Source organism: Myotis lucifugus, unplaced genomic scaffold (genome assembly GCF_000147115.1).
Source record: "Myotis lucifugus unplaced genomic scaffold, Myoluc2.0 scaffold_23, whole genome shotgun sequence".
Taxonomy (NCBI): Eukaryota; Metazoa; Chordata; class Mammalia; order Chiroptera; family Vespertilionidae; genus Myotis; species Myotis lucifugus.
In genome coordinates this window covers 231,793-257,124 of record NW_005871071.1, presented here as the reverse complement: position 1 = coordinate 257,124, position 25,332 = coordinate 231,793, and the positions used below count along the sequence as shown (strand labels likewise).

Here is a 25,332-nt window from a genome sequence, read left to right as displayed (position 1 = left end):
TTGCATTTCCCCGCCTGCCTTCCACAATTCTTTGGAATAGTGTGATATATGGATAACATTTTACAACCACTTTGCAGCTTTGTGGCTTGATAATAAGGGTGAGGGATTGAGAGTAAGTGGAATAAACCTATACTCTCCAGCTGCCTTGGCCCTTCCAAGTTTATTTTCAATTTCTTGTTGAGGTGTCAGTTTATTAACACCCTGTATTTGCACCTCTCTGCTCACTTATGAAACTTTTTAGAGCAGCGGTCGCCAACCAGTGGTCCGGGTGCCACTGGTGGTCCGTGAGATCCGAAAGGTTGGCGACCGCTGTTTTAGAGCACTCTCTTCCCCCCTATTGTTTCTGAGACTTTTCTTCTTCAGAAAGGGAACAAAAGGAAGAAGAGAAAGATCAGAAGAAGAGAAATACAGGCTTTTAAAATATATATACAGTTGATTTTCATTATTCCCAGTAGTTACATTCTGTAACAGCGAATTTCAATCTTTTTCATCTCATGGCACATATAAACTAATTGCTAAAATTCTGTGGCACACCAAAAATATATTTTTTGCCAATCTGATATAATTTTCATTCATTCATACTGGACGGCTTTTGTGTTGGCTGTTATCATTTTTTTACTTGACAATCTAAGGGAAAAGAGGTCAGTGCCCCTGATTAAATAGTCAGGTATTGCATGTTTTTGTTTTGTTTTGTTTTTGTTAATCCTCACCTGAGGATATTTTTTCCATTGTCCTTTTTCTTTTTTTTTTTCAAAGAGAGTGGAAGGGAGGGAGGAAGGAGGGGAGAGAGAGAGAAAGACATAGAGAGAAAGAGAAACATCGATGTGAGAGAGACACACATGCCTCCAGCATGTGCCCCGACCGGGGGGCAACCCAGGTACCTGCCCTTGCCTGGCAATCAAGCCAGCGACTCTTGCACGGGCCGACACTCTAACTGCTGAGCGACACTGGCCAGGGCAGGTATTGCATGTTTTAAAAATTCTTGAGCACACCAGTTGAAAATCGCTGTTCTATAAAGTTGCTATGAACACTGAATTAGTGAATACTAAACCAGTGCTCCTACGGGAAACACAAGATTAGGTTCCTGTGAGCCTTTAGTCACAAGCTTTTCATCAACTGATAAATATATAACCTTGTTTTATGTGCATTTCTGTTTAGAGACATCTTATTCAATATACTATATGGTTGATTCAGTAACATTAAATGCATGGCAAACAGCACTATAACTCACCTGGACAAAGCTATAAAAATTTGTGTATTCTCCATAGGCACATCACAGACCTTGTGCACTTAGGAGCACCAGTTAACACTCCAGCATCACGCTTGGGGGCCATTGTACACAGTAAAAATCACTCCACCAAAAGCACAAAAATGTGAAGAATGTGGCACTCCATAGACTGTGAAAAGGACACTTGTTCACAGTATGAGAGCTGAAAGAAGGCCTAGTGTTGCCTTGTTTGATCTCAGTGGGGAATGTGCATGTTTGGTGACTCAATTTTTTATTTATTTTTATTTTTTTTGGTGACTCAATTTTTTGCAGCTTTGTACATATCCAGGAATGACCCTGAAAGTGCACAGCAAGTATTGATTTTGGAGTTAATAAATTTTAGCTAGTAGGCAAATTTGGTCATTAGCAAGGCTCAACTATACATGTCTTTTAAATTAAATCGCAGAAAACTTGTGTATTTCATTATGTTTTGAAAACAAAAGATCACTTCTATTTCTGAACTTGATATAGATGGATGGATAGATAGATAGATAGATAGATAGATAGATAGATAGATAGATAGATAGATATAGAGTGGCATATGTTGGAGGAGATTAGGATAAAATGGCATCAGTTATCCACTGTTTTCTCTTCATTTTTATGCCTACTTTTAGTTTTAAGGCAAGAATTGAGCAGTTTGTGAATTTCAAATTATCTGGGACCTTTATTAAAATCTTAAGCAACTCAATTTGTTAAGACTACTTTTAATTTTGAAAAACCTATTATTGGGGAAGGAGCTGTTGACATACATATTTTACTCCTATGCACTTTATTAAAAACATTTTTTTTATTGATTTCAGAGAGAGGGATAGAAACATCAATGATAAAAGAGAGTCATTGATTGGCTGCCTCCTGCACGCCTCACACTGGGGATCGAGCCTGCAACCCGGGCATGTGCCCTGACCGGGAATCGAACCGTGACCTCTTGGTTCATAGGTCAATGCTCAACCACTGAGCCACGCTGGCCAGGCTCCTATGCACTTTTTAAATTGCTAACTCTTGCCTTTTTGTTTTAGTGAGTTTTAGTTTTACTGTATCTATGTGTTTTGTTGCAAGGTGCCTGAAATCCTTTTTGGAAGTAGGTAAAGTATATATAAATACATTAATTAATAAAAAGAATTTCATGTGACCTCTTCTTTAGGATGGCGATGTCTATAGACAAATCTTCTAAAATAAAAAGGTAGAATCTCCAATTTGGGGCCATCATGTTATTGTAGGAGAAGTTTTATTCTGACTGGCCTTTCTTCATACTTTAACACAATGTAAATAGAAAAACTTTTTTAATTTTGAAATTATTCTTCCATCTAATATTGTGCATTGGTTCCACAGGCTTTGTAGCTGAGCAGTTTCTAAATAACACAGCCACTCAACTGACATACCATGGATTATGTGAACTAACTTCAACAGTTCAGGAAGGAGAACTTTGTGTGTTCTTTCGGAATAATCATTTTAGTACCATGACCAAATACAAGGTAAGATATAGAAATAACTGTTTGTTAATTGAAATTAAAGGAACTTGATTTATAAATGTCTTATCTACTTCAAAATAAAAAAATTTAGCATAATATTCCTTAACCATCAAATTATGAAGGTAATTATTAAATACTTTTTTAGGATAGAATGGATTAGCTCAGTGATGGCGGACCTATGACATGCGTGTCAGAGGTGACATGCGAACTCATTTTTTTGGTTGATTTTTCTTTGTTAAATGGCATTTAAATATATAAAATAAATATCAAAAATATAAATCTTTGTTTTACTATGGTTGCAAATATCAAAAAATTTCTATATGTGACATGGCACCAGAGTTAAGTTAGGGTTTTTCAAAATGCTGACACGCCGAGCTCAAAAGGTTCGCCATCACTGGATTAGCTATTTAATTGTTACTTCAGAGGCATCTGAGGCATTGCTTCAAGTGGAAATGTTGGGAAAATGGTTCAAGACTGGAATAATTTTTGTGTACAAATAGTAATTTTGGCATAGGAGGAGATTTACAAGAAAAATATGGCATGAGACTAAAAGAGAGGGCCTTGGACAGATTTGAGGAGTGCCAACATTTAAGGATTAGCTAGAGGAGTATGAACTAGCAAAGGAGACTGAGAAAGAAAAAAATAAAAGGAAAATCTAAAGAATATAGCATCATGTAAGCCAAAAGGGAGATAGTGTATCAAGAAGAATGGAGATCTCAGTTATTAAATGGTGGTGAGAGAATACTGGAGAAGAGTCCATTAACGATATGGATTTCATTGGTATCTTAGAGAATGGTGGCAGCAGGAAAAACTCAATTTGAATTGGTTAATAAATGCTTGGGATGTCAGAAACTAGAAACAGATTAAGCACCTATTTGAAACAGTTCGGGAGTGGGGAGAGACATAATGGCTCATAGTTGTATTGGAATCCAGGGGGTGTTTTTTATTTTTTAATATGAGAGACTTAATCATGTTTAAATATAGACTGACTCAATAGAGAAAGGATAAGGATTTAGGAGAGGGGTATTTGATGTTGGGAGGCTCCTAAGAGAGTGCAAAAGGATAGGAATGTTCACAGGTGAAGGAGATTGACCCTTGTTTTTATTTTTATTTTTTAAAAATATATTTTATTGATTTTTTACAGAGAGGAAGAGAGAGAGATAGAGAGTTAGAAACATCGATGAGAGAGAAACATCGATCAGCTGCCTCCTGCACATCTCCTACTGGGGATGTGCCCGCAACCCAGGTACATGCCCTTGACCGGAATCGAACCTGGGGCCTTTCAGTCTGCAGGCCGACGCTCTATCCACTGAGCCAAACCGGTTTCGGCAAGACCTTTGTTTTTAAAAAGACCTCTTCACCCCTGGCTGGTTTGACTCAGTAGATAGAGCGTCGGCCTGCACACTGGAGGGTCCCACATTCGATTCCAGTCAAGGGCACATGCTCAGGTTTCGGGCTCAATCCCCAGTGTGGGGCATGCAGGAGGCAGTCGATCAGTGATTCTCTCACATCATTGATGTTTCTATCTATATCTCCCTCTCCCTTCCTCTCTGAAATCAATTTAAAAAAAAAAAGACGTCTTCATTGTAAAGGAGAGGAAAAATAGACTATGAGTATAGCTACAGTGAGATTTACAGAATTGGTGGCAGGAAGTAGAGGAAGTTACTGTGAATGCTTTTGTTTGTTATGTGGAAGGCAAGATCATTTACTGAGACTGAGTGGGACGGTTTGGTTTCATAGAAGGAAAGTTTGAAGTAGTCTTTATAGCATGTGGGAGAAAGCTGTAACGAGAGAAATTAAGAAGAATCACCAGACATTGTTGGGAATGGTAATTATTACTTGTGTAATTTTTTTGCAGGAGTATCTGTCAGAATACATTCATGGAGAAGGTGGCTAGTTTGTTATTCTAGATTTGGGACTTTGTAAGTGGGTGCAACAAAGAGTAGAAGAGCAAAGAAATTCAGGGACATGATGGTATTATGAACATGCTGATATTGTCCAAATTTATAAATATTGTATAGAGCAAGTAAAATACTATCCTTCATTAAGGTGATCTTATTTATATAGAAGGGATAAGTGGGAACAACTATCCTGGTGGCCAGTCACTCGGGGAAATGCCACTGTTTACTGTATTGACAGCCAAGCTGAAATAGTAACACTGTTTTTTGTTTGTTTTTTTAAATTTTGTTTTATTGCTTAAAGTATTTCAAAAAGTATTACATATGTCTCCTAGGAACACTGTTTTTTGAGTTTTGTTTTGTTTTGTTTTTATGAAAAATTACAAACTTACGGAAAAATAACAAGACTAATTTAATGTGTGCCTGTTATACTCATCTTTTTAAACAATTTTGACATGATACTATTTTCATCTTTTTGCTTATATTTCAATATACATATTTAAACAAGAACATTTCCATTCAGATAAATCACAGTACCATTGTTTCATCTAACAAAATTAACTATAATTTTTAATATAATCTAATACCCAGTCCATATTCAGATTTCCCATTTGTCCCCATGTAGTTTTATGGTCGATTTGTTCAAACCAGGCTCTCATCAAGGACCATGCATTACATTTGGTGAATTAACTCCATTTTAATATGATGTAAATCTTGTGTTTTCCAGGGGTCTTATGGGCCTTTGTGCTATTTATTTATGCCGCCATTATAATCCTCTCCATCCTATTTCCTACATTCCTATTGGACCTGGGGTGGGGCGGGAACCTGGTGGAAGGGGGAGGTGAGGGGAGGAGAGGGACATCTGTAATACTCTCAACAATACAGTTTAAAAAAAAAAAGAACTATAATTGCAATCCTAACAGTCTTTAAATAAGACACTGCTTTACTTCTGGCAGAGTACCCAGTGAGTACATTGCTTAGAAGAGTCAGAGACACTTTTCCCTCCTCATTGATCTAGCAACTAATTAACTGGATTTTCAATAAAATCTACACTTCTTTGGCTGTTGCTGTAGAACTAGAAGCCCTAACGGAACATTTAATAAAACTTAGGAAGGGGTTCCTCCAAAATGGTATCAAGCCCTAGCCAGTTTGGCTCAGTGGATAGAGTGTCGGCCTGCGGACTGAGGGGGTCCCTGGTTCGATTCCGGTCAAGGGCACATGCCCGGGTTGCAGGCTCGATCCCCAGTGTGGAGAGTGCAGGAGGCAGCCGATCAGTGATTCTCTCTCCTCATTGATGTTTCTATCTCTCTCTCCCTATCTCTTCCTCTCTGAAATCAATAAAAATATATTTTAAAAAATAAAAACAAAATGGTATCCATTTGCTTACTAGGGAAATATGATGGAAAATTGTTCCCTTGTTTTGTTAAACCTATTAAACATTAAAACCATTATTCTCTACTACTGATTCCTGGGTTGTTTGAGTTTTTGTAGTTGTTTATGAACTTGAGGGCCAGGGACTCTGTGATCTAATAATGATACAAGTAAGAAAAAAAGTAGAAAGCTGCTTTTTCAAATAAGGTAAGGCTACATTTAATACTGCATTAGATCTTCATAATGTCTTTTAACATTGCACTTTTGAAGATTTTAGGGTCATTTTATGCATTCATATTTAATGATCACTTTACTTCCTAGCTTTCTGATGAACTATAAACATAGTTCATCCCACAGAATTCAGATATACTTTCAACAATAAAATAAATTTAATATCCGGATAGAATATTTTTTAATCCTCACCTGACGGCATGCTTAGAGAGAGGAAAGGAGAGAAAAATATTGATGTGAGAGAGAAACATCATTTGCCTGTCTTCTGCACGTGCCCCAACCAAAGATCGAACCCACAACCCAGGCATGTGCCCTGACTGGGAATTGCACTGGCCACCTTTCGGTGCATGAGAGGATGCCCAACCGGCTGAGAGCTACTCTGGCCTTAGCTGGATAGAATTCTTTCTACTACTGATAAATGGTGTCTGTAACTAGGGGCCTATAATAATAAATTGACAATCAGTCATAAATATCTACAAACTTATTATTTTATTAGTGGAGCTTATTTGTATTAGAATTTGCGAAAAGCATCTTTATGCTTTCTGGTACTCATATCATATCATATCATATCATATCTGCCCTGACTGGGAATCGAACCAGCAACCTCTTGGTGCATGGGATAACACTTAACCAACTGAGCCACACCAGCGGGGCTCCATAGACTTTTTATTAGGCCTTTTGCCATTACAGAGTCACAATGGATGTGTTGATCAAATGGACACCATCTCCCCCTCCCCCCCGGTATAATATCTACCAATCAATCTCACATTTTCTGTCTAACACAGTATGACCTCCTATGGTTTTAGTTGCACAGCTTCTCATGACATTTTCTCTGACCACAGATACTAATTGACTTCCTGTTGAAAAGTCCTCTGATCATTCCTAGTTTTGTGGTTTACTATTCCTAAACTCTGGGCAAGTACCTCTGCTGTTTCCTCTATTACTAGCAAAGTAATCAAGTCCAGCTCTTGTTAGTTATTAGTTGTAATAGCACTCTCCTTAATCCTTGATTAAACTTTTCATCCCTCATCTGTCCATTGGCAGCAAATACACACATCTCCAATTTCGGCTACCACTTGTTACCTTGCTCCATGTACTTCCACTTAATCTGATACAATTGAATTGGACAGATCATCATGGCAAAACCACACTGAGTATGTTCTATGAAGATGTGTGCTTTTTATCAGCATAACTAGATTAGTATCTGAAAGCAGCAGGAGGAGACCCTACTAAGAGAACAGATGTTCTCAGGGCCGTTCCTCTGGTTCTAGATGGTGAGGTGACTTTTTATACAGGCAGGAAACTTGACAGTATAAAAGTGAGTTTTAAATAAATTACCTTTTTCCTAGAAACATTCTGTTTTGCTTCTCATATGATCATGACTAATTATTCTATCTCCAAGATCTAGTTATCCTGTTTTGTTTTATGATCCTCCTCCACTTCTCCAGTACTTTCTGCTTGCTCTCAAGTAAGATAGACTACTGATTCCTTGGCCCTCGATTGCAGATCACCTAGTTTCTAGGTCTTTGGTATATAGAATGACATGTCTCCCTCTTGATCATTCTTTTATGAAGTATCAACTTTATGTCCACGTCATAATTGTTCCTTCTACCTGTTGGCTTCAAATTACTGACATCTCTCTGGAGTATATTCAAAACCAGGGTTTCTGAGGTTGGCTTTTGTTTGTTTGCTTTAACTTTCCATTTAGAGATTAGAAGTGAAGATTAGTTTAGGAGAAGATACAATTGTAGATAAGTACTAAAGCCATGTTAAAGAAATAAATTTGCCCATTCTCTTTCTTCTTTGACTAAGACTATAGTGGGAATTTTGTTTTCCACAGAAGACTACATTTAAATAAATATTTATTTAATTTAGTTATTTTTAAAAAGTGGTTGATGCATCAAAAATTGTTACTTTCGCCCAAGTGGTGTGGCTCAGTGGTTGAGCATCAACCTATGAACCAGGAGATCAGGGTTCGATTTCTTGTCAGGGCACATGCCCAGGTTTTGGGCTCGATCCCCAGTGTGGGACTTACAGGAGGCAGCCAATCAATGATTCTTTCTCATCATTGATGTTTCTATCTCTCTCTCCCTTTCCCTTCCTCTCTGAAATCCATAAAAATATATACTTTTAAAAAAATGGTCACATTTTTTATTTTATTATTTTTTTTATGGGGACAGTGGATACAGAAATGTGGAAAAAGAATAAGGAAAGTAGCCCTAACCGGTTTGGCTCAGTGGATAGAGCATCAGCCTGCAGACTGAAAGGTCCCAGGTTCGAGTCCGGTCAAGGGCATGTACCTTGGTTGCAGGCACATCCCCAGTGGGGGGTGTGCAGGAGGCAGCTGATGGAAGTTTCTCTCTCATCGATGTTTCTAACCCTCTGTCCCTCTCCCTTCCTCTCTGTAAAAAATCAATAAAATATATTTTTTTTAAAAAATAAGGAAAGTAATAAATTCCACAGTACAGGCCAAGAGATTTATCTTTTTCTTTCAAATAGGAGACAGGAGAAGGAGATAGATACAGAAACTGAGATAAATTTAGGTGATATTTATGAATATAATACTTTATATTTATTAAGCACCATGTGTCTTGCATTGTGCTAACCACTTTATATTCATTATCTTATTTAATTTGCACAACTCCCCTATGAGATGTGAATATTATTACTCCCTTATTACTTTACAGCTGAAAGAACAGGCTTACAGGCCCTAAGTTACTTGCCCAAGACCACTCAGCTTGTAAGCAGCCCCAACCTGACTTCAAGCTCACATTTTCAACAGCTTTGCCTCTGGGTAGATGTATTTGTGGATGAGATTTATGTTTGTTAAGTAGGAGTAATATTCATCTTTCAGTTTATAATATCTTAAAAATTTTCTGATCTTAATGTCTCTATATCACTTTATGAGAAAAGAAAACTAAAGTTCAAAGGTATTAAGTAATTTCAGTCCAAACTAGTTAACCAAAACTATTCAGGCAGTGCTTTTCTCCATATTTTAATGGCTGGAATTACTTAATTTTTTTATTACATTTGCCAAGTTTTATTTTATCAATTTATAATTTGTGATGGTATTCTCACTATGTTATTCATACTCTGTATACAACTAATTTATGATGATATTACCAGTTTTCTTTTGTTATCCAATTGCCTATTTTATAAAATGATAAAAATTATTTAATGTCATTTCTTTATCATTTTTATATAATTTATACATTTTATACATTAATAAATAATTTAAGAATTTAATACATGCTTTATTATTTTTTATGAAATTAGTATTTTAGAGACTGGTGAATGAGATTAGAAGGAAGATTCAAAGCTTAGAAAAGAAAGCTTTGACTAGATAATGCAGCAAAAGTGATTGTGGGTATAAAGGCAAAAAGTATTCTTGATGGTAATTTAACTGTAGACTCTCGGGAAAAATGGGCCTAAACTGTTCAGTACTATACTAATACATACTTTGCTATTCTACACTGCAATTTATATAAAGGAACTGTTGAGTAATAATCAGCATTGTTGACAGTGGACCAGTTACAGACCTTTTCGATAAATGTCAAGATCTAAAAGAGGAAGAAATTGAGGCTGATGGTCCTTGAGAAGACAGGTCAGTTATACCAGGAATGGGATACCCTTTTAGATAAAAGTGTATAAATATTCATATGCGCTGGATGATAACAGCTTTAAGGGAAACCCTCCTAGAAATTACCTACCCTAAAGTGTCATTTGGGAAAAAAATTATTGATAAGATTATGGTTCTTCCCCTAGCACACAGCCAATCATTATATGATCTACATAAACTAAATTATAAAGCCTAAATATTGTATAATATAATGGTATGTTGAAATGTATTGTGATAAGTGTAAACAGAAAGATCAGATCTATTCAGTAGAAAATTGGCTGGAAAGAACTTTATTTTTTCTCTTAAATTATCCTAGGACAAGGTAGACCCTAACTGGGTATTAAAAATAGGTTAGATAATGATGACCATGGCTCTGGCTCTCAAGGAGCTTGAAATGTATTCAGAGGGATGAGTAAGTAAGCAGGCAACTACAATTCATTGTATAAAGTGGAAAGAGCAGGTTTCTATGGAATCATGTAAAAGGGGCACCTAATACCAGATTAAGGTAGGATCATTACTTTCTATGATATGAATCCTCAAGCACTTAGCATAGTGCTGAGCATATGATGGGCATTTAAATAGTTGGTGAATTGAAACATATCTGATTTTTTTTTTAAAGTATGAATCTGGAGTTAATTTTTGATTAAAACAATGTCTTTAAACTTTATATCAAAATGTTTTTCTTTATAAATACTTTCCATATTATTATAGTAATTTCAATCACTATAAATTCATCGCTATCTACAGCTAACTCTTGAATGTAACTGCCAGTAGACAACAGGAAAGAGTTTGTGCTTTAGGAAGAGCTATGTCCCACAGTGCTGGACATATAATAAATGTTTAAAAATAATTACTTAGTTTTTAAAGCCTCAGAATTAATTCAGTAATTTCTCTACCCACACCACCAACCTCTTTAAAGGAATTTCTTATTCTTAACTTATTAAGATTAATTGTGATGATAAGAGAGAATATGCAAAGTATGGTCAGCTGCCTAAACTGTTCCCCATTGATCAGCTGCCTCCTGCATACCCCCTCCTGGGGATGTGCCCTGACTGATCATTGAACCATGACTTCCTGGTTCATAGGTGATGCTCAACCACTGAGCCAAACCAGCCAGGCAGGGGCAACATTTTTAAGTTTTCTCTAATGCCTTATATACTTCTTCTAGAAAGAATTTCAGATAAATTCCAAAAACATTTAGAACAATAGTAGCATCACTGAAATAAGTTAATATTTCCAAGCAGAAGCACTTTTTTTTTTTAAATTAATTTCAGAGAGGAAGGGAGAGGGGAGAGAGAGATAGAAACATCAATGATGAGAGAGAATCATTGATCGGCTGCCTCTTGCACGTCCCCTACTGGGGATTGAGCTCGAATCCTGGGCATGTGCCACTGACTGGAATCGAACCTGGGGCCTTTCAGTCCTCAGGCTGATGCTCTATCCAATAAGCCAAACCAGCTAGGGCCCAAGCAGAAGCACTTAGATAACTTTTGTTTTTATATTTAAGCTCTGGTAATAAACACTGTATTAACCAGTAGGAACTTTCAACAGGTAAATGAAAGTGATATCTTTGGCAAATCTGAAGAAAAATGGCTTACAATCCTTATGTGTATACTAGGGACACTTACACATGATTGGAATCAGAACTAATACATATGAAAAATTAAAGATCAATGCTAAATTCTTTGGTAGTGACTATTAATATGAGTTCATTGATTGATTCAATAAAGTTGATTGATTCAATTTTATGAGTACACTACACTAAGGGCCAGAGATATAAAGATTAAAACATATAGTCTGGGGAATAAAGCAGAAAAACACAATTATTGTATAGTGTGATTCAGTGCTACAATAGAAACAGGTACAAAGTACTGTTGGTACAGAGAAAGGAAAAATTGATATGGATTGGATTAGCCATATTGGCTTATGACTATAGGCAGAGTGATATCATTTTATTATGACTGTGTCTTATTTATTACCTGATGTATTTTTAGGAACTTGTATAGTATTTTTCTATTTTGTGAAATGAGATTGTAACCTCCCCCCGCCCCCAAAGGCTATTTATAAGTCATTTACTTGTTGAACATGCCAGGAGCTCCTCAAATTATAGCATAATTTTTCATTATACTATAGTGTACCTATTATAAACTATATTCAAAGCCAGCTAGATTTAATTCAGTGAGCAAATAATATATCTACTTGGTCTACTATTTATTATGTTATACGGATCTAACTAGTAGGAGTAATTAATATGCTTTATGCATACAGATTATAAGATTTCTCTTAAATATTAATTAGTTTTGCCTGGCCGGTGTGGCTCAGTTGAGAATCCTCCCATAACCAAAAGGTCACCGGTTTGATTTCGGGTCAGGGCACACACCTGGCTTGTGAGCACAATCCCCAGTAGGGGGCGTGCAGGAGGCAGCCCATTGATGTTTCTCTCCCTTATCGATGTTTCTCTCTCTTCCAATCTCTCTAAAATCAATAGAAACATATTAAAAATAAGTATTAACTAGTTTTTACCAATTTATCAGTCTTTTTTTCTTTTGTTATTTCTTATTAAGGGTCTACTGTATTTGCTGGTAACAGATCAGGGGTTTCTTACTGAAGAAAAAATTGTTTGGGAAAGCCTTCATAATGTTGATGGTGATGGAAATTTCTGTGACTCAGATTTTCATCTGCGGCCTCCTTCAGATCCTGAAACTGTATACAGAGGACAACAAGATCAGATCGATCAGGTAAATTTGTTTATTTCTTCATATTATTTAAAATGTTCATTCCTTTCAAATACAAATTTAGTTATCCAAAACTTTTGAACAAAGATTTATTCATTAATATACTTACGTAATTTTTCTGACACTTCCTAAATAGATAGGTCATCATTCTATATGCATATTAATTGTACACTTTGGTTCAGAAGGCCAGATCATAGAGAACTGTGATGGTTATGGTAAAGAGTTTGAATTTTATTTCATTGTGGTAGGGAAGATATGCCAGGTATATCACATGGAAGTGACATGAACTACTTCATCTTTTTAAAAGGTTGTGAGGTGGAGAATACAGAGGAAGGACACAGGTATAAGTAGAGACTAGTAGTCCAAGCAAGAGATGATAGAGATGAAGAGATGAGTACATGGTTGAGATAATTTTGGCTAATTAGAAAACGTATAAAGGAGGGAGTCTTGAAGATAGCATGCACTGGATAAAGTGTAGGTGAGTAGAAAGAGTAGATTAGTGAGTAGAATTCCCATTTAGAACTGAGTCAGATAAGATTTTTAAAAAATTGATTTAAGAGAGAAGGGAAGAGAGAGGGATAGAGAGATAGAAACATCGATGAGAGAGAAACATTGATCAGCTGCCTCCTGCACACCCCCTCCTGGGGATGTGCCCTGACTGATCATTGAACCATGACTTCCTGGTTCATAGGTGATGCTCAACCACTGAGCCAAACCAGCCAGGCAGGGGCAACATTTTTAAGTTTTCTCTAATGCCTTATATACTTCTTCTAGAAAGAATTTCAGATAAATTCCAAAAACATTTAGAACAATAGTAGCATCACTGAAATAAGTTAATATTCCCAAGCAGAAGCACTTTTTTTTTTAAATTGATTTCAGAGGAAGGGAGAGGAGAGAAAGAGATAGAAACATCAATGATGAGAGACAATCATTGATTGGCTGCCTCCTGCACGTCCCCTATTGGGGATTGAACTCACATCCTGGGCATGTGCCGTTTACTGGAATTGAACCTGGGACCCTTCAGTCCTTAGGCTGATGCTCTATCCAATAAGCCAAACCAGCTAGGGCCCAAGCAGAAGCACTTAGATAACTTTTGTTTTTATATTTAAGCTCTGGTATGTTTTTAAAAAGCCATTCTTAGTTTTGTAGTTATAACCTCTATATTTACACTCATTAGTTCTTGGGTAATGTCTCATAGCTAAAGATGGTTATAATTTCATTTCTTAGGACTATCTTATGGCATTATCTCTACAACAAGAACAGCAGAGCCAAGAGATCAATTGGGAACAAGCACCGGAAGGAATCAGTGATTTGGAACTCGCAAAGAAACTCCAAGAAGAAGAGGATAGACGGGCTTCTCAATATTACCAGGAACAGGAACAAGCAGCAGTTGCTGCTGCTTCTACTTCTGCTTCTACCCAGGCTCAGGTGAAAACAGTGTTCTCATTCTTAAACACAATGATCACTTTAACAATAAAGAAATTTGTGCTGAGATAAACATTTTAAAATTATATATTGACTCTTTAATTATGTAAGCATTTTTTGTGGTTATCTTACTATTGTTCTCATTTACTGAAGTTATTTTTCATAAGGTTCTGATGACAAGAGTTTTCAGATTTATTTTTTAAAGTTATTAATAGCTGCACAGAATATAAACCAATTTAAACAGTCTTTTCTGTCAATCAGAGGGCAGTGTGAGCTACTACGGGAAGAATGTAGGCTCCGGAGTCAGGTAGATGTGGATTTGCATTTCCTGTAACACCTTGGACAAAGTCATCTGCCTCTTAGCCTCATTTTCCCTGTATGTAAAATAGGAGATAGTACTTAGCTCTTAGGTTTGTGGTTGAGAACAACTAAACCCAGTGTCTGGCATGTACTAAGTATCCAACCAAGATTAGCACTTTCCCACTTTTTACTCTTCCCAGTTGAATGTTTTATGCACTGTAAATGTGACTGTTAAGTCGGTTTCTATATGTTAAATCTCATTGCATTAAATGGGGGGGAAAATCCCCCTTTTTATGTTTAACTGTACCGTGCCAAAACTGTAAGAAAGGGAGATGTCCTTTAAGAGCTGATGAAGCTATAAATATAGAGGTCTCCATTAAAATAAGTATAACATATCTATTTCTAGCTCAAATATTGACTACCCCAAGCTTAAAAGTTAAAACCTACATGTATGATTAGCTTTTCATTAAAAATTTTCTCGCCCTAGCCAGTTTAACTCAGTGGATAGAGCGTCGGCCTGCAGAACAAAGGGTTCCAGGTGTGATTCTGGTCAAGGGCACGTACCTTGGTTGCAGGCTCCTCCCCAGCCCAGGCCCTGGGGCTCATACAGGAGGCAACCAATTGATGTTTCTCTCTGTCTTTCCCTCTCTCTTCCCCTAAAAAAATCAATGGAAAAAATATCCTTGGGTGAGGATTTTAAAAAAATTTTCTTTTTCTCTTATTTCACTGAATACACTTATTTCACACACTCAGTTTTCAATATTTTTTTTCCTTTTAAAATCTGTTTATTATGGTAGTTAATGGGGGATTAGAGAACTATTGTAGTTTACCAAATGGTATCACTTTCATTAACATTCTCTAAACTTTAACATAAATATTTCTTGAATTTGAGACTTCAGGCAACATAATCTTACTTGACGTTATTTATTGTTTGAAATATCTATTTACTTAGAATAATTTATATATCTATTCATAATTGTAGAGGCAACTACTCAGATACCATGTAACATAACAAGGCTATATGCCAATAGCTTCTTTTTTCATTAATGAGTTCTTTCACTCCTGCGGTTTTTCTTTCTAGATAACTATGATTAAGCATAGTTAAGAAAAGTTGAAGTAATTTCTTCTTGTTTGTTTTTTCTAAAGCAAAGCCAGCCAGCACAAGCCTCTCCGTCAAGTGGAAGACAATCTGGAAATAGTGAACGTAAACGAAAGGAACCTCGAGAAAAAGATAAAGAAAAAGAAAAGGAAAAAAATAGCTGTGTTATTTTGTAACAAGTGTTGGATTCTATTGAAACCATCTATATGTCTTGAGAAACAAAACCACAGGAGGAAAGGAAGAAAAACCGATAAATACCGTCTGTGCCTGATTTCCCAATGGATTTTGTTCATGTTTTTCAGGGGAAAGGTTGTTACTTAACTTATAATCAGACTTTTCAAGTCACACAGTACACTATTTATGAGCTGGAGTTTCGTGTTACAAGTTGGAAATGCTGTGCGTTGTCATTCATGAAAAATACTGCACTTGTAGCCAAATAAGCAAATCACAGCAAATTTTGTGTCATAGTGACATTCATAACTCATATCAGTTAGTAAGCTATTTTATCTTCTGTTCTAACAATGAATGGAGGTAATTGATTTTGTCTGATTCCTTCCTGAAAACTAAATATTAGCACAATAGTTTCTGAAATTAATTTTTCAATATTAAATTATGATCTAATCCACAAGAAACCAGGGGTTTAATATAGGGATTTAAAAGGAAAAAAAAAAGACAAAAAAAATAACAGGAATAAATAATCCTTAATTGTATATTGGACTAGTTCAGCCCTAAAACAGCTTTACATTTCTTTAGGAATGTACATTTTAGATATTATCATAAGAACTGATCATGGAGCTCGGATTTAATTAGGTAGAAAAAATAAAGACTTGTATTTTTTTTCCAGTAGCAAAAAATTACATAATACTAATACTCATATCCTATCAAAATCAGATATTATGACTTTGTAGTGTTGTGAAATTTTGAAGAATTTTGAAATCTTTAATATAGGTAACTTGGACCACAGCTACTATTTACTGGCAGTGTAATAAGTGAGAGTAAGAAGGAAACCATAGTGGATGCTGGGCTTTGTAAATATGAGGATGTAGAAAAGCAAGTAGTTCAGTGTCTACCTTTTTCTAGAATTACCTTGAACCTTAAAATTTAAATCATGTTTATTTGCTAGAAAATTAAGTATACTTTATTAAAACCAACAAAAAAGCACATTTCTGAAGGGAAGTTAGAGTATAATCTCTGAGTCTAGTAAAAAGCAGTAGTAGAAATCTGTTGGAGGAATTTATATAAAAACAATCAGATTTTTTTAACTTATGAGAACCAAATAAACCTATAACATCTTGTAGTGTTTGTAGGATTCAGAAAGAATATTTATTGAACTTTATCATGAGGCAACACATGTATTTCTGTATTTCTAGATATAGTTTGGAAAACTATCCTTAATAGTCACTTTTATATGCTTTGTATTTAAAAGTTTGTTTTAGTCATTTTTGAAATGACTATTGCTGCTGCAAGTAGTTACGTGATTTACATTCTAAGCCTCAGTAAGTTTGTGTAAGAGCATCAATCTAACCTGAGCATCCACTTGGAGAACGTTTTTTGTGGTCTGGGTGACAATAGACTACAAAAAAGAAAAAAAAGAAAAAGTGGTCTAGATTGCTTAAGCTATGTCCTTAACATTCTCCATGATCCAAGAGGATTAGTCTACATGTAAAAAGTAAAGTCTTATTTATGGAAGGAATTATTCTAAGGGAAAAATCCAGGGTCAAGCTATATCTTTTATGTCTTGTGTACTGCATGTCTGTTTATGTTATACCAATTTGTTATTCCTTCAAATTTCCTATGCTAGCATGATAATCATCAGAGAACCTGTTTGGGGTATAAAACATTAATATAAAATATTTGATGAGTCTCTTGATAATAACCCAGAATATGCGTACATTGGTAAAGTAACCAAATGTACTGCAGAATTCTGTTGGCTCAAACAAGTTGACCTTAGTCCAGGTTTACTCTTTTTTTTTTTTTTTAATATATTTTTATTGATTTCAGAGAGAAAGGGAGGGGGATAGAAAGATCAATGATGAGAGAGAATCATTGATCGGCTGCCTCCTGCACACCCCTACTGGGGATTGAGCCCGCAACCCGGGCATGTGCCCTTGACTGGGGACCGAACTTGGGGCCCTTCAGTGCACAGGCCAATGCTCCATTCACTGAGCCAAACCAGCTAGGGCCAGGTTTACTCTTGTCATTCTGGTTGAAGGAGGAAACTAAAACTTCAGGGTTCGTTTTTCCCCAGATAGTAGTGATAGTGCAGTATATTTTAATAATAAATAAATAAATCCTGAGAAATTCTACAAAGCATATTTGAGGCATATGTTCCCATAATTATATTTACTATTTATTGCCCTTGAAAAATTTATGTGTAGAAGTTATTCTGTTGTTTGCTACTGTCTACTTAATTTGTTCAAAAGATAATACTGCCATTCTCCATTCCCTCTGGAAGAAAAAAAAGACTCACTCAAAAGCAGCAGTGCTATCAGATAAGTAGATGTCAATGTATACTTATAAGAAGTAATTAAAAAATGTAATGTGTTTGTTAATTCAGCCTTTTTCTATGTAATATTTCCAAGTCAGATTTTCTTACATTCCTGGAATGTTTGATATACCAAGAATAATAATGATAAAATGTTTGCTTTGATTACTGTGGGGGTAAAATTAAATGTTCAATTCTATTAAAACAAACAAACTTCTCAGAGATACTGGTTTCCCATCCTTGAAGATTATAAAGAATTTAGAGCTATCGTGTCTTTATTTTCTTATATTTTGCTCAAGGCAACAAATTATACTCAGACATTTCATTGCTGGTTTGAGTATATAGGAATTTGATAGTGGTATATTAAAGTCTTTCCTTCGCAGTATTTTGTAGTACTAGAAAATTGTTACATGTATACTGCTAGCAGCAGTTAGAACACAAACATTTTTGCTTTTAATATTTATAGGCTAGATTAGGGGCACATTTCCATCAACCAGTCAACATTACAGCCAGCAAAAGAGGCACATGAAAGAATGATATAATCACTGGGCTTTCTCGTACTTTTAAAACGTTCCTTAAGGTTAGTGAACAGTCTTTATTAACTATGAATTTTCTTCGTGTCTAATTTCATTGAATCAACAGTGCTATGATGCACAATAGGTTTTTGACATTTAACAGTACTTATTGTGTATTCTAAAGCAAGGATCCATGACTTCTATTAGGTTCTCAAAGGAATCTATGCATTTTTCCTCAAATTTAAGAGTCAACATTTTAAGACACACACTAAGCAGTTTGCGGCAGCTAAAATTGGCAGTGACTGCTTCCTATAATACGCTGGCCCACTGTACTTAGGTAAAGTGACTTCTGTGTTTCAAGGTGTCATGTTAGTAGTTAAATGAGGCATAGATTTAAGTTTAGGAATAGGCTTTGGAAGCATATATTTTATTTTATTGTCTCACATTTCTAATATTTGTCTACTTATCCCTTAAGATGTTTTGAACTTTTCCTCGTACTTTTTTACCTTAGTTTAATTAAGCAAGTTAATGTCAGAGATTAGTGACTGAACTTAACATTAACCATTTTGTACTTGCACAAAAATTTATTTTGTTTTTAATGAGTCACCACCTCAGTTCACTAAGAGAAGATCTTGAGAGGAAAGGATTAGAAGTGCAATATATATTTAAGGAACAAATTATTGTCCCTATATTAATGTAGGCAGGTGAAGCAGAAAAATCAAGGCAAGAATTTCCAGAACTTCCCTCAAACAATCTAATTTATTTTAAAAAGAATTTTTTTTAAGCAAAAAGCAAACTTTCTTGGTCAATATACCAGTTATTTTAAACATGTTGGAAATCTATGGGCTTTACCTGTCACACACTACTTGAGTGTACAACTTAAACTATAATTGTAAACTACTTAAGTTTGATAAAGTGGAGGCATTAAAGGTAGTATTTAAGTTATATTTTAAGGAACTGGAAATGTGGAATTCTGAATCATTTTATGTCTAAAAACCTGGCTTTTATCTTGCCCTGGTAAAATTTCCTGTGCCTCAGTTTACTCTAAACATGTAAATAATGCTTACTTTTTAGTGCTTTGCACTCCTGAATAAAGGGCATAGTATAAGCACAAAGTATTACTTAAATAATCAAATATCACACACCTTTGGTTCTTGGATGTGCAGTGACAATATTTTTCTCCCAGTGACTATTTTTTAAGTCAGTTTTTTAATGCTTTCAAAATTTGTAGAATTACCTTGTCTTTAAGTATGGTATCATCTCTTCTCGAAATGTATTTTACAGTTGCTTTTGTGTTCAGTGGGCTATAGAGTCCAAATCAAGAGTATTTGGGGAGAATAAAAAGCATTAAATTTTTATTTTTCCCAATATCTTTCATGTGTCTAAATATTTAGATTCTCTGCTTTTTCCTCCATGGAACAAAGTACAGTGGTAGTAGCTTACCAATACCATATATGTAAACTTTATTGCATGGATGGAATTCATTTAGATCTCTCAAATACTGTCATTTGGGGGGCTATTTAAATTATTTGTTTTTTAGTATAAAATGTTATTTGATAATGTGCGGTTAAATTCTGTTTAGAAAGTGACTGAAGATGGTAAAGGAACTCATCAGAATCAGAGTTCTTAGGTTCTCTGGTAACTGGTGTCATATATTTTTTTAATGATATCCAGCACTTCTGAAGCTATTGGGAAAACATGAAGAATTGAGGTTATTCTTCTTGGGTGACACTATAAAACAAAGTAAAATTTAAAATAGAAGCCTTCCTGGACAAAATAAATTGCTAAATAGAGATAATGGAATCTGACAAATTGCAGGACCCTGGTAAATTTAACTCTAAAGATCTATCTAGATTTTAAATCGTGCATATATCTTACTTAATCCTCATGGGTTTTGTTTGGTTTTAATCCTCATGTTTCTGCTGTTAAGAAATTAGAGGTTAATAAATTGATATGCATATATTTTTATATGAAGGGTTCTAGTTTCTAATTTCACTTCTATCTCAAAAATATTAAACTCAAAAACAGGGTAAAAGTCTTCAACTACTGCCACAAGTTCAGTTTCATACTATTGTTCCAAGAAAGAAGGAAATTTGACTTATCTGCCTAAAACATGTTGTTTTTTTAGGACAGGGTACTATCCCAAATAAAGTGTTCAAATACCATGGCAAAAATAAAACCTAAGCTTTAAACCACAGTAGATTAAAAAACAAAGAATTGTATTATTTTTCTAAAAAAAAAAAGTCTATTTCGTCAGATGTTAATTCTAAGAATTTCTTCAAATCATATAGTAATTTGTCACCAATAGCTTTGAGAACTTATATCCATCCTCCCTATAATAGCCTGTTTTGAGAGGAAGGGATGCCTCTTGGATTAGGAAATGCACAAAGCAAAATTATGAAGGCGATCCTGGCTTCAGTAGATACAGTTTTAAATAGGAAGTCAGGAAACGAAATTGTCCACTAAAATTCCCAAATCAGCAACCTGTCAAAATGAACATTATAACAAATGCCCAACCGAGCAGTTCTAACTAATGGGATGTATTCTAAGACTAAAATTGACCATCTTTGAAGAGATGTCCTGTGTGTCTCCCAATTTTGTCAGTTTTTATTGTTCCTTTTTTATATCTTTATTCTACAAAATAATCATTTTTTTCTAGGGTACATAGGATATCTAAGTTTTAAAGATTTTTAAAGATGAGGATTTGAAAAGCTTCCAATGTTTTTTTTGTTAAAAGGCTCTATCTTCCTCAACAAAATGACGACTATTTTCAGATCCGCACACCATAGGTAAGACAATGTGGTAGAAGTTGGGTATATGATAGCTACACAACAGTCAGCAAAGGGATAGCCTGCACTGGGGAAACTTCCGAGGAACCTGCGCGTTATTTCCTAAAGTTAGTGCGTGCAAGTCTTTCTCCGGGACTTGTGCAGGATAATGGAATTGTGGCACAGATTTGGGGGAATAGCAAGTGAAATGGTATGAAGATTGCAGAGAAAATGATCTTGAAATATAGCAAGAAGAAGAAACCAGTCTTTTCCCCTCTACTTTACTGTGGGACTATTTGGGTCAAGAAGTTGCTATGACAAAGATCTCTGTGCCAGGCCAAGACTGGCCAATTGAAACAGTTCTCAAAGAGTTTAAATAGATAGACTGTGTATGATGCCTATTTTTTCCTCTTTTCTTTTACTCTCTTAATGCCCTTACTTCTAAAATAACTCATCTGTTTTGCTTTATGACCAGCTTTAAACCCAGTTTAAGAATAATAGCCACACTAGAGCTGATAGGAAAGAGCATTGAAATACATTCTAATTATGCTAAAACTATTTAATTCTAAAAATTGTGTCTTAAGTTTTAAAAGTTTCACTTGGAGGATATTTCTAGAAAAGGCATATTGAACATAGATGGGAAAGTATAAAATATTTCTGATAGGTTATTCAGTATTATTCAACATTTAATTTCATGTTTGTTGCTGTACCACAAAGATGGTGTCATTCTTGGATTAAAATGTTGGATTTCTTGTTAATATGCTTAAAAATGTAACCAGTGATAACACCGTTAGCATTTTTTATTATAGATTATATTTTATTTCAATAAACTTTGATATTTAGAACAAATAGTCTTTCTGTGATGTATATTTATCTCATTAAGTTATTTTTTTTTAAAATCCTCACCCAATGATGTGTTTTTTATATTGACTTTTAGAGAGAGGAAGGGAGAGAGACAGAAACATTGATGTGAGAGAAACATGGATCAGTTGCCTCCCATAAGCACCCCAACTGAGGATCAAACCTACAACCTACATATATACCCTGACTGGGAATCAAACTCACAACCTTTTGTTGTACAGGACAGCGCTCCAACCAACTGAGCCACTCGGCCAGGGCTCATTAAGCTACTTCTTTTTTTTTTTTTTTTAAGCTACTTCTTATAAATGTAAGATGACTGGGGAAGTGGGGAATTGACTTATTGATTCAAATTTATGTTAGAATACTTGGACCAATTCTTGACAAAGACAGTTCCCCCACCCCAGGCAGTGAGTAATGAAACAATTAACTGTAGACCATATAGTTAATTACCTGATCCCAATGATAGATTTGTTTGTTATATCTGATACTTCTCTTGGAGGACTTAAGTTAGAAAGAGCTGAAAATGGATCAATTTCTCTTTATACCAAGCTAACCATAATGTAACCATTTTGTACAACAATTTAATGTCCAAACCAGCTAATACCTGATATTTCTCTGTGAAAGCTTTTGTAGACTCCCCAGCCCTCTAAGCAGAATTATTCATTCCATATAGTGTTTTACTGAACTCCCCCCATTTTAGCACTTAAGCTAGACTGTGAGCCTTTTAAGGACACAGATCACGTCTTATTCATCTTGGCACATTACATAATCATTAGTACTTTAAATAAACTCGAATATCTATTTATAGGAATGTTTAAAGAATATCTATATTATATAGTTACTAGAGGTCCGTGGGGTCCCTCCACCTGGCTGGTGATCAGGGCCAATCAGGACCATCTCGCCCAGTCCCGATCTGGGCCAGTGGCTGGGGAGGGACTGCGGGAGGACTCCAGGGCATGTCCAGCCCATCTCACCCAGTCCCCATCAGCCGGACCCCAGCAGCAAGCTAACCTACCAGTCGGAGCATCTACCCCCTGGTGGTCAGTGCACAACATAGCAACTGGTCGGTCGACTGCTGGGTCGGACACTTAACATATTATGCTTTTACTAGAGGCCCAGTGCACAAAAAATCGTGCACTAGAGTGGGGTTCCTTCAGGCCGGCCTGCCCTCTCTCACTTCCTGGGAGCCCTCAGGGGATGTCCTACTGATGGCTTAGGCCCATGGGGAACAGGCCTAAGTTGCAGTCTGGCCTCCCTCTGTGGGAGGTGACTGTGCCAATCAGGGGAAGGCGCTGCCCCCATCACCCCACCGCTGCTGCCGCTGCTGGCCACAGCAGCTGCCTGCCCTCAGCCCTCGCAGCCGCTGCGATTTTGTCCGGAAGGACGTCTAGCTGTCTGATCTAATTAGCATATTGTGCTTTTATTATTATAGAAATATATACATTGTAACTCATGGCGCGGAATGCTCGGCACACACTTTCCCTCCAGCCCCTGGTCTTGGAGACCTCATGTCCTTCCAAGGCTCTGCTCACCCTCTTCAGCTGCCACACAGAGTAAATTGCATCGTGTGTGTGGAAACCTTTGCAGGCTCCATGGGTGTGTCTTTACTTTGCTGCAGTTCTGATTACCCCGACATAAGGAGAGACACCCTCATTATCAGGTAACACCATCGGGGTAAGACCCCTGCTCAGCCTACTGCAGCGGTTTTGAATAGGCCATGGGTCGCCTTAGATGGTTTGGCTTAGTGCCGTGGTCAGCAAACTGCGGCTCGCAAGCCCCTTGAGTGTGGCTCTTCCTAAGCCTTAGGAGCACCCTAATTAAGTTAATAACAATGTACCTACCTATATAGTTTAAGTTTAAAAAATTTGGCTCTCAAAAGAAATTTCAATCGTTGTACTGTTGATATTTGGCTCTGTTGACTAATGAGTTTGCCGACCACTGGCTTAGTGGATAGAGCCACAGCCTGTGGACTGAAGGGTCCTGGGTTCGGTTCTGGTCAAGGGCACATTCCTGGGTTGCAGGCTCAATCCCTAGTAGTGGGCATGCGGGAGGCAGCAGATAGATTCTCTCTCATCATTGATGTTTCTATCTCTCCCTCCCTCTGCCTTCCTCTCTGAAATCAATAAAAATATATTAACAAAAAAATAAAATAAATTGGCCATGAATCAAATGTCGCTGCTCTCCATCCAGTCCCCCCACACCCTCTTTTTTCTTCGCACCCCCCCCCCACACACACACGTCTGTAAAACGGGGTCAGGATTTCTACTTCAACCAAGGGGACACTTCTGCACGGCCCTCCTTCCCCACCCATCTCTGTCCGCAGTCCTGTGGGCTCTCTCCCTCCCTCCCCTCCATCTAACTTGGTGGGCCCTGCTCTGCCCCCTCCTCCTGTGACCTCCTATCTGTAGCCTCTCCCTTTCCCCTCTGGGGGTGGAGCTCCCCAAAGGCTGTGCGGGGCGGGGCTGTGTGGGTGGGGCTGTGCTTGGCGAGCCCAGGTAGGGCCTTGGAGGAGAGCTGGGGTGACGGGTCACGGGGAGGAGGAGGGAGGGACGTGGAGCCTGTTCCGTGGAAGAGGCACCGGGTTACTCGGCTGCCCCCACCAGCAGCTTTTCTAGGCCCCTGCGCAGCTGTCACCATCCGCCCCTCGCTGCCTCCCACTTCCTTTCAAGTTTTGGACTTGGTTTCTCTGACTCAGCCCCGCCCCACTTTCTGCTGCGTCCCTGGGAGCCCTAGGCGCCCCTTGGGCCTCCGACAGGCACACCTAGCCCGTCCCGGTAATGGTGCTACCTACTCTCCTGGAGTAGTTAGTGAAACTTAACAAATAAAAAGAAGCAGCTCTGCCCTGACCGGTTTGGCTCAGTGGATAAAGCATCGGCCTGCGGACTGAAGGGTCCCAGGTTCGATTCTGGTCAAGGGCATGTACCTTGGTTGCGGGCACATCCCCAGTGGGGGGTGTGCAGGAGGCAGCTGATCTGATCGATGTTTCTCTCTCATCGATGTTTCTAACTCTCTGTCCTCCCTTCCTCTCTGTGGAAGATCAATAAAAGATATTTTTTTTAAAAAGCAGCTCTGAAGACTATAACTTGCGCACTGAGCATTCTCTCAGTCCTTCCCCTGAGGTTCTGATCAGGGGGTTGGGGCGCCTTCCCCTGTCAGGAACAGAGCAGGGCGGATAGAGAGGTTGTGGCCCCGCCCCCTGTCAAACACAGAGCCACAGGGCAATCAGGGGATCGGGGAGCTCCCCCCCTATCAGGCACAGAGCAGGGCCCGTGGGGGGGGGGGGGGGTGG

The 25,332-nt window shown here is 37.2% G+C and overlaps 1 protein-coding gene across 1 annotated transcript in view; it reads left to right on the top strand.

Annotated features, from left to right (window-relative positions):
• Positions 1–15,590, top strand: part of MINDY2 (MINDY lysine 48 deubiquitinase 2) — a 100,702-nt gene extending 85,112 nt beyond the window's left edge. The window contains 4 exon segments of the mRNA XM_014453394.2: positions 2,597–2,739; positions 12,420–12,593; positions 13,818–14,018; positions 15,462–15,590. Coding sequence (XP_014308880.2) covers positions 2,597–2,739; positions 12,420–12,593; positions 13,818–14,018; positions 15,462–15,590 — 647 coding nt within the window.
• The last annotated feature ends 9,742 nt before the right edge of the window (positions 15,591–25,332 follow it).